The sequence below is a fragment of the Colossoma macropomum genome, unplaced genomic scaffold, assembly GCF_904425465.1.
Source record: "Colossoma macropomum unplaced genomic scaffold, Colossoma_macropomum, whole genome shotgun sequence".
Taxonomy (NCBI): Eukaryota; Metazoa; Chordata; class Actinopteri; order Characiformes; family Serrasalmidae; genus Colossoma; species Colossoma macropomum.
In genome coordinates, this window is record NW_023494789.1 from 15856058 (window position 1) to 15866769 (window position 10712).

A 10712-nucleotide genomic window follows, 5' to 3' on the forward strand; every position below is an offset into this window, starting at 1 on the left:
GTGAGTGTGTGCTATTAAAAGGTTTGCTATTAAAAGGTTATATTTGTTACCAGATCAGATATTCTTTTTTTCTCTTCAAAATCTGTCCAGCATTTTCTGCCGATATTGACCCAATGTCCAAATCTGGTATAGGATTGATGTAATCTATCCAAAACTCAATTCAAAGTGACACTACTGCTCTGTAAGGGATAAGACAAAAAAATTACTTGAGCATTTCAAACTAATTGTAAGATGAAAAGATAAAGAATGACTTTATATTTGGTCTCATTCTGTAACACATGCCTTTACAGTCATCTTGTTCTTAACAGGTTTCAACACGATACATAACTTTAAATCTGTTGTCTACAAATAGGTTTAGCACTGACAGAATGCCTGGCTTGTAAGAACCACACCATTCCATATTAACATGTTCATATGGAAAACAAAAGACAGATGGGGCTTGTGAAAGTCTGCATTCAGGGTGCACGCAGTGTAAAACAGGATTATTTGGGTTTATTGAAATGGGGGATTTAAAATAAACACGATGAAGACCTTTGGCAAAACCAGTGGTATGAAAAGAATGCTGAGCATTTTAATTAGTTCCAGCTTTCTCTTTTTTCCTCTAGATACTTTTTCAGTTTAATAAAGCTAGCTTCCTGTTGATTCAGTGTTAAGGGTACCATTATTTTCTTTCATGAAACCAAGAAAGACTTTAAAAATGAGGTAATACACAAAGCCACTCAGTGAGAGCTAAACCTTTTCCAAAATAATCCAGCAAAGTGTGGTTAAGAGAAATGAGAGCATGATACTAATACCATTCATCTTGATCCATCTCTTTAACACTAACAAAACTGACAAAACTGACTAAATCAAATAAGTAGCTAATGATCCAGAATAATGGAGACTGGAATGCTTTAAAAACAAAAAACACACACTTCCCCAAAATAAGGGTCCCTTCATAGAACAGAGTGACCTCAGCACAGCCTGTACACATTCTTCTTTTAAAAATCAGAGGCAGAATTCCAAGTGAAGGTTTTAAACTTGTCCAGGTTTCTCTAATCCAAGCTAAATTTATTCCAGATGCTAGATCATGCCATTCCAACAGGCTTCAGGCTGTCAGGCATAAGTCAGTACATTTGGAGAATCCAACAAAGCTTCAACATTCCATCTCTGTTCCTGGCACTGCCAGTTACTCTAGGAGCCACGGAGAACACTCAGCAATCATCTGAAAGGACAGTGGAACTAGAAAGTGAAAAGTACATTTTCCAGAGAAACAGGCTGAACCAACATCAAAAGTAGTGAAGTTATATGTAGGTTTTAGTTAACACTGGCCATTCAATACTGTCATATTTCAGTTGATGTCATGATCCAAACAATAAATAAATTAATTAATTAATTAAACCTCATCAATATCATCACCACTGCTATACTGGAATATTGAGAAATATGTAAAGCATTTATCTGGACAGCAGGCATTTATTTGTTCCAAAACACAAAAAAACTGATACAAATAAATACTAATAATACAAGCTACTACAAATAAATAAATAAAACACAGCATTGTGTATCACTGTGTTATCCTAACCATTTCCAACGCTCTCCCCGAAGAAGTCTAGTATGTACAGTTATCATGCAATACCTAGTTTGTCTAATCAATCCTTCATTATATTAAATTAAGTGTGCTGCTGATGGAACTTAACAAAGCCACGCAATAGTTGGGGAGCACTGAGAAGTCAGGAAACAAACCTGTGTTCTCTGTGTAAACAGAATATTAATTTATTTTCTATTTATTCTATAATTATACAGTGACTTAAACCAAGATAAACTTACTACGACTTTTGCACAGTACTGCATATCCAACAGATGAGAAATCACATCAAAGCATTAAGTGTGACTGTGTGACAGGGATGCATCCCAGTATCGGTATCGGTCTGATGCCGTGCTCGTTCACTCATACTCAAACTCATTCACAAAAATTCACCAATACAGACGTTCCGATACCTGCTGTTCCAGACGTTCCGATACCTGCTGTTTGCTGAGTGTACACTGCCTTGCTGATAAATAAACACAGTGAAGGAGGCCATTTTGAACATTACTTTTAGGAAGATTCTCGCTTGTAATACACTGTGTGATTTTAGCCCATTTTAAACACACACACACAAACACAATCACAACCGCTTTCCCTAATATGGGTGGAAACGTGGGTCAATTAAACGAAGTCAAAAAAATGTTGACATTTCCTACCAAAGTGCCTCTATGCAGCCTTTGGTAGGGCTTTGCTATGATTTCTACTTTACTTACAGCTGTGCAGAAGTGCTTTTCTGCCCGCTGTTCTCCACAGCTCTACTTGATCCAAGGTCATTAATGTAGCCCAGTAATTTTTAAGGAACGTTGCACTCACGCACACCAACAACTACTTCATTCTAAGTATATTACTCAGTACGGTATCGGACTCTGTATCTTTGAGTACTAAAAATATGTACTTGGTCTGAAAAAAAAAAGAAAAATAAATAATATATATATATATATATATATATATATATATATATATATATATATATATATATATATATATATATATATATACACACACACACACAAAATGTATTAATTCTAGAAGAAACCACCAATGGATACAGAATTTCATACATTGGTTGAGTTTCAGGCAGGGCAAGCCCTTATTCCCAACAACACACTTTTGTAATAACCTATGCTTTTCCTATCTAAAACCAAAGACTACATCTTGCACACAATAACACTAAAAAAAGTTTCTATCCAGTCAAATGATGGTCTGTACTTTGTATGATGTTTGAAGTCAGAGCAGAGCAGTATTAAACATGCCTAGCTGTTAAAGAACTGAGAAGGAAAAAGTAAATACGACATGGGAATGGATGCCATCCAGACATCAGTACAGCTCTGACACTGGCCTTGTGAAATGCCGCAGATAAGGCAGGAGGAAGTGCATTGCTAAAAATCATTATTCAGCAAAATCTGGCATTATTCAACAAAATCTGGCATCTATCTTCTACAACCCAGAAGAACAGTTTAATAAGTTCATTACTAAATCAAGAGGATTACAGTTAGGAACAGGGAGGGAAAACAGAGGGCCAGTTGCAGTTTCCCACTGGATATAAAATCTGAGTTATACGGCACTGAAACCTTTCTTCAGTGTCCTTCTAATTACTGTGGATCCCTTGTCCATATTAACAAACTGTACTTTCATGAAAGTATCAAGGTACCAAAAACATGCACAAATGAACAATTCACATGCATGTGAAACTGTCTATTCATATCTCATTTAAACACTATATGAAGAGGGCCATGTCAAAAAAAAAATATCAAACGCAATTGTTGTAAGCAAGCCTAAATACTCTAAACAGGAAAAAATACCACGTCAACATTCATGCAAGAGCATTTCATCATTTAACTGACTGAGAACAATGGATGACTTTTTTATAAAGACAGAACTGAATAAGGTCTTAATCCAGTAGTACAACATTAACTGATCTCACCAACTGCTGAGGTGTGACAGCCTTCCCAGGGGGTACGGAAAAATGCCAATGTCTCCTGTTGAGTAAGACTGTGAGGAGCAGAATAACAGCATGTCCATTCAGCCAAGCAAATGCAAAACCATTCTCTAATGGTGCCAACAATTAAGAAAGTCTTCAGGAAAACAGATCCAACCTAAAGTTCTGAGCTCCTTAAGAACCTTAAGTATGGTAGGAATTCTACTTCTGCAGGTCACATGTCTTTCAAAAGTACAGTGAGTTCACAGAGGAAGTCGATGCAATGCCCCAGCAGAAAAGCCTATGCACAACTGCTAAAACGGCTGGACTTTGGAATAAATGTAAGCTGAAGTGTACTCAATGAAAACATGCAGCAAATTCTACACCGAAAGTAGGAGTTGCTGCCATTACCCCCCAAAATCTACCAGCAAGGTCTTTCAGAGTTGATCATTAACCAGTCAAAACACACAGGAGTTTCGGCCTCTGTTCTAAAGGAGTTGCCAAAGAATGTGTTTCAAGGCTGAAAATGCAAAACTTCCATTTCAGGATGAGCAATTATGCAGAAGACTCTGGACCCATTTTCCAGACAAAAAAATAGTGCAACCTCAATTCATGAATTTCCTATTAAAATCTCCAACAGATAATGTCAATCCAAGAAAGGGTTTAATCTGTAACCAGAAAACCACTCTTTCTATAGAATACAGAACTTACATTTTACATAAACAACTAGAACGGTTTACAAAGGTCTTCTGAAAAATCACAATTAATTCTATTTCTGGTTCACTAAGACTCCTCTTAAATGGAGGCTGTTAATGAATGTATAGTAGGACATACTATAAGTGCCATATTTTTGCAGCAGAAAGAAGAAAACCACAATAGCACTGCAGCTTGTTCTTTAAAATAATGATACTGGTTGTGAGTAACTCATGGCTCTGGGCTGTGCAGTTTTTTCAATATTCTTTCATATATTCTATGCAAAATTAGACACTTATTCATTAGAATAGAGTGGCTTTTAATACATAGGCTCAAATCAGCTAGCTAAAACAGAATTAGAGGGAAACTTCTTCAAAACACCCTACAGCAACTATGTTTCAACAAAACAGTCACTACAGTTTTGTACTGCCAAAACTGTAGTTACATGTTAATGTCAAATATGCATATATAGGCACATATATATACATACTGAAAGTGGTAATTAGACATTAGATTTCCCTCAGTCTACTGTACAATAAATAGGCTCAGACACACCAACACAACATCTTAGATCATTGAAATGGCATAAACAGTACTGAATGGCTAATGTCAAATTTCTACTGATTACATGGACTGAAACTCTGGGCAACAGACACTTCAATGACTGGCCAAAAAATACCCCAGAAACTCTACCCCTGAATCTTACAGACACTTCACAGTTTTATAAACTTATAAAACTGCCTTCCGTAAAGAAACAGACCTGTAGAGCTGTCATGATCATGAAATGTAAACTAATGATTGTCATAAATAATTGTGATTAATGATTTAATTGTCTTTTCTTGTTCACTGTTTGCAACTATTAAAATACAAGCCTAAAGCGGCCAAATTGACTGATCAGCCACTTTACCTACTAGCTATGTTTACTTAGTAGCTAACACTGGTTGTACTTTTTAATCAATACCGTGTGCATACTCACACAATGTCTAGTTACAAAGAATTGTGTGTAGAGTGAAGCTACATGTTCTTCACAAGAGTGAAAATATAAGCCACCATACATGCTAAAATGTTTGAATTAGAGTTAATGAAGTAACTTTGTTTTCATAACTTGGTTATGGTGTCTCAATGAACGTATTTACTGCTTCCTTTTATTTACATGATTGCAATCATCTCAAACAACTGCCATTAGATGATTATGTAATCATTGTGACTAGCTTCAGACCTGTCTTGTTGAATGCACACTAATGCCTGCCCCTACACCGCAACTTTCTAAGACAATGAATGATATTTTCAATGTTCAAAAAAGACAAAAATAAATAAAGCTTAGCCTCTGCATGCTTGTCTGTAAAAAAAAAATTCCTCCCAATACTTAACAATCACTAAATTGTTCTGGGGTCTATGAAACTGTACTACCAATATGTTGTATCAGTCATTTTACCCTTTGGCTAAATAGCAGCACAATAATGTATGACAGGCATATTTCAGCTATACTACAATCATATTACATAAAGTTAATGCTCAGTATATATACACAAGTACTATCCCAACAAAGTAATGTTTAATAATGTTATTAAACTGATGTTATATATTAAGTGTGTATATATATATATATATATATATATATATGTACACACACACACACATACATATATATATATATATATATATATATATATATATATATATATATATATATATATATATAATATATATATTCTCAACAGAGTGGCAAACCATTAACTACCATATTCAAAAACCCTAGGAGAACCAAGATAGCTACTGGACTGACTAGACAAGAAAACAAAAGACACACCTTGTTTTGTGACAGTGTATGTTTGGATTGGGACAAATGAAACCATAGTTTAGGACACTTCCATGAAGGAAGAAAGGTAAACCTAATGTTATTTTCAAACAATGAATGCCTTGTAAGAATATTGTAGTTTAGGGCCTGAACAACACCTGTTCATGTTTCTATTAAGTTGCACAGGGCAGGTTTGTGTTCTCATGTTCTTATTTGCATACTGAGAAAAGAACGGCAAAATAACTTGACTACTGCAGTCACAGTGTGTCTTTTGGATGTGTTGCTACCAAACCAAACTGTTTATACTGATTTGAACTGTAAATTCTATTTTCCTTCAAAAGGAATTTCACCCATTTTTCAAAATCTTTGCACAATTAAATTGTTGAAATGTAAAAAAAGTCAATGAGTGGTTTAATGTGAAATGTGGCACTCTTGTGAAATGTACCAAGTTGTTCACAGTGGTAACGACAGGATCTGGACATAAGCGTTTAATGCCTTTAAAAGCTGCCTCACAGAAAGCTATAACGTGAAATGGTAACAAGTACACTGCATGACGTCTGAGACATTGCTTTAGTTTTGACCTAAAACATTTTTCAAAACGTTCATGATGGTACATGCAAGATGTTATAAAGAAAAACACTCCCCCAAAAAATATGTTTTTAAATTAACCACTACCTTTCGTTCCAACTTTATATATAAGACACATGTAGGTTCACTGGTCATTCTGGAAAGCAAAATTAACAGCCATATTTGTGTCATACACCTTGTGGCCCCTGGTTCCTACCACCACTGTAAACAAACAAGTCTGTTAGTTCTACACAGCACCATTTCACATCAAACCACTATGAACTGCTTTGTTTACATCTCAACGGTTGAACTATACAGAAATTTTGAAAAGGTAATTCTGCTTTAAAACCATGACCATCTCCTTCAGTACTTGTAATAAAGTAGTCAGTTTCTATTCATTCAAACATTAAGCTACACATTTCCAAAAATGTCCATCAGAACATTCTTGTGTCCAGCCAAACTAAGTTATCAAAAACCATCTCACATCTATGACAACAGATAGAAGACAGGTTTACTCCTATCACCATGCAGCTTTTACGCCAATCCAACTCGACATTTGTCATAATTTCGCGCTGCTGAGACCTCATACACATTTAGGCTGATGTTTCCGCACTAAAAAATGTGGAGACTTATTGCAACCGCTCCGTGTTCAAAGAGATTTTGAAAGAAATGACTGAACACGGCCACAGGAGAACAAGGCTGCAGCGTCAAGGAACAGTTAAAAGTCAGAAAGCAAAGTTCAAAGAAACCGAGGATGTGAAGTGACCATGGCCGAATAACGTGCCTTTTTTACAGCTAACTCGAACACATTCTGGGTGATGAGCCCAGCTGTCAGCCATCAGAACTTCATGATCGCTCCTGTGATGCTGGTGAAGATAAAACTGAAACTGTTCGTTCATAGTCATGATTGTTTACCCCTGGATGAGCCACATGAAGCAATGTGAAGCATTGTTCTTTTGCGCATGCGGGTCAGTTTGGGAGCGTGATCTGTTCAAACTAATGTCACATACAGGTCACATTTAAAAGATAATATGAACAGCCAAACAAAAAAAATCAGATCTGGTGAGAAAATCCGCTGTGTGAACGTAGCCTAACTAAGCTGATTCTGGGAGCTGATCAGTGACGTAAAGCATATGAGTCATATTTCAGGATTGCTCCAGCCCTGCGTGAGGCTCCTTGGTCACAGGACACTGCAGTTCCTTGTTCAGATGGCAGATGGAAATACAGACCTTTTGACTTTTGACTACAGGATTAAAGGCTTAATTTTACAGACTATTTCACTCCTTTTTAATAAGAGGAGCAACAAGCAAAAGCAGAGCCACGAATTCACCCAATGACAGACTGAAACACCTGCAGAATATTAAAAGAAAAAAGCTTTCAGAGTGTTTAGACAGAATAATGCCCACAATGTTAAAGTTGCATGTTTTTTTCATCCAAAAAAATTGTACTTGGTGTGGATAAACCTTAACATTCCAGCCCCGTCCCCAATTGGTATTGGCTATCTCCATTGGTATCAGTCAATTTTGCTGAAAGACAATCATCATCGGCCCCAAAATCACTAACTGGTCCATCTCTTCAAAAAATGGTTAGCACAGGCAGCAACTGCGGATTCTTCTTCCCTCTACGTCTTCCAACTGGCGCTACAGCGTCATAAAATTGAAACTGCTGCTTAAATGTTTGGTTTGTCCGTTCTAGGCTGTAGAAACATGGCGGCAAAACATGGCGGCCTCTAGTGGAAGAGGACCTGCTACATAGATATGAAGGGCTCATTCTAAGCTGACTAAAAACACAAAGACTCATAGTTACAGGTGATTATACACAAGTGAAAACATGGTTTTGTATACTATATTCCATTTCTGCTAACAGATCCCCCTAAATCTTACACACTGCACCTTTAAGCTGCGTAACAGAAAGAAAAAACAGACGGTTCTGAGCTGAGCAGGCTTGCTGACAGGTGCTAAAGGATGACAACTCATTATTCGAGCTCACTGAGCTCACCGTTTATACAAGCAATGACAATACACTTCCTGGGTGGAAGAGGCACCGGCTAACCAACTTACAGTCAACAGGAACCAGAAATAGGCCTCAGCTTTGAATGGAACAATTTTGACATAAAAAATTCAGAAGCTCTGAGTAACTGATCGTCTGCGCGGAGCTTGACCTAAAGATTGTGAGTAAATTCTACAAGTTGTCGCTGGTTAGTGTTAATCATAAGGAAGATAACAAGGAGTAACATTTCTGTCCAACACCAAAACAGACAAACACACTTCAACTAAAGACAGTGTGGTTATCATATTTACTTTCTGGCACAGAAGTGAGTTAAAGAAACAGATCCTATCTTCAAAAAAAGAAAGAAAGAAACGAAAGAAAGGAGATATTTGTTTTACCTTAGTAATGATGAGCGGCTCTCCATGCTCTCGACCTCCTCTGAGGGTAAAACCCCATGGTGCACCTCCACACAGAGAGACACCCACTAACCTCCATCCCTCACCAGATTCACCACCACCACCATTCTGATCTAAAGTCCTGCTTGACTCATAGATTAGTCTATCATCTCGGTCAGTGAATCTGGAGTCCAAGCTATGGTCACCCATAGTGTCCACTTCGTACATGTTTAGAAGCCTGGTAAAAAAGCGAGGGAACTTAATTCATCCCTGGAAAAAAAAAGTGAGCAGCTAAATTCCCCGAAAACCTCTAAAAGCTGGCTGCCACATATGGTCACTGCCGCGTTAACACCTGTTAACCCACAAGACTCTTAATGCTCTTAAATGGGAGAATTAAAAAGCAACATGTTGTTGTCTTGCAAGAGTAGATGGCCCATCTTTCGGCTTCGTGCCAAAAATACCTAAAATGTGGCTTTGCTGTGGTAATGACTGTGATGGCTCCTCGTCTTTTCTCCTCTCAGCATTCCCGTTAAACAGGGTGCATTTTCCCAGAAAGAGCCGAAAGTGTGTCAATAAATCTTCTTCCTCGAATATTTCTTGCCGTCAGGTTCCTGGCATGGCTGAGGGCACCTACACAGCAGCAGAGCTAACTAAAAACAGAAAAAACACCGTGTTATGGAAGTTTATTGACACTTTATAGTTTGTGGTTTGCTTTGCTAGCGAGGATTTTAGCTTAGCTAGCTTGACGAAGCAGAATTAGCAAGCTGATTAAAATTAAGCAGCACAAACGTTAATCAAGAACAGAGCTAATTCCAATTAAAGTGGGCAGTAATTGATTCAAGACGATGCCGTTTGAATAAAAAAACTTTTATAGAGACTTATACGTGTTGAGAGCGAAGGCAAGTTACATCCATGAACAAAAACTGAAGCGAAGTGCGAACAGAGCCAGCAGCAGCGTTAACGTTGCCTAGCTAACAACGACGTTAGGCTACCTCGCTTTATTCCCAGCCAAGAAAGATAACCTACTATTTATCCACACAAACACATTTAACAACTACATAAACATTTCGATAACTTTGCTAAATGTGTCTCCAACGAATCATCAAAACAAAACAAAAATACTGTCTTACACTTAGAAGCCGAAGCCACTTGTTGCCGTTGCCAAGCTTCCTCAGATCCGAGACAACCTGGAATGACCAGTAGAGGCGCGGCTGGGAAAACCTACCTGTGTCGGTGCCTTGTTTCCCACCCGTATTCTGGAAAACCCTGCCTCCCGGCGCTGTGATTGGCTGAACATGTCGGGGAGCGATTTCATGATTTTAAGTCTTAAATTTCTCAATTAACTATGATGTCCAAAGTAAATTTTAAAATAGTTGTATTTGGCTCAGCACATCAGATTGTTCCTTAAATTTACCATAAATAAGACTTTTTTTTTTCTTTTAGACATTGTGAGAGTAGTTTGGTTAGTGAAAGGTCGTTTTATTATTATAGTTCATAATATTGACTAACCTTCTTCTAATTATTATTATTATTATTATTATTATTATTATTATTGCTGGCTCGTACTGTCCCGCTGCCCCCCCCCCTTCTGCGCTGGGATTGGCTGTTGCTTGTCAGTCACAGCTCAGGAGGCGGGAGTAGCCGCAAAATAGGTGCGAAAAAAATACATGCGCGTATTGAGCTCCAGTTTCCCATCAAACGAGGAGCAGTGTCTCCCCCTTCTGTATACTTACAGATTTTACAGATCACCTGATAATGCCTGGTTGAAGTTAGGAACCTAAGCAA

General features: G+C 37.5%; 1 protein-coding gene across 3 annotated transcripts in view; it reads right to left on the reverse strand.

The window, feature by feature from the left end:
• The window catches only part of shroom2a (shroom family member 2a), a 50932-nt gene extending 40767 nt beyond the window's left edge, over positions 1-10165 (reverse strand). For 2 of the 3 annotated variants that reach the window (XM_036570266.1, XM_036570271.1), the window contains exons 1-2: positions 10058-10165; positions 8931-9577 (exon numbers count right to left, since the gene is read on the reverse strand). In XM_036570266.1, the coding sequence (XP_036426159.1) occupies positions 8931-9155 (225 nt within the window). In that variant the 5' untranslated portion in view covers positions 9156-9577; positions 10058-10165. Of the gene's footprint in view, positions 1-3491; positions 3903-8930; positions 9578-10057 lie in introns of those variants that run through there. The other variant, XM_036570268.1, reaches the window with a different exon arrangement.
• Between the last annotated feature and the right edge of the window lie 547 nt (positions 10166-10712).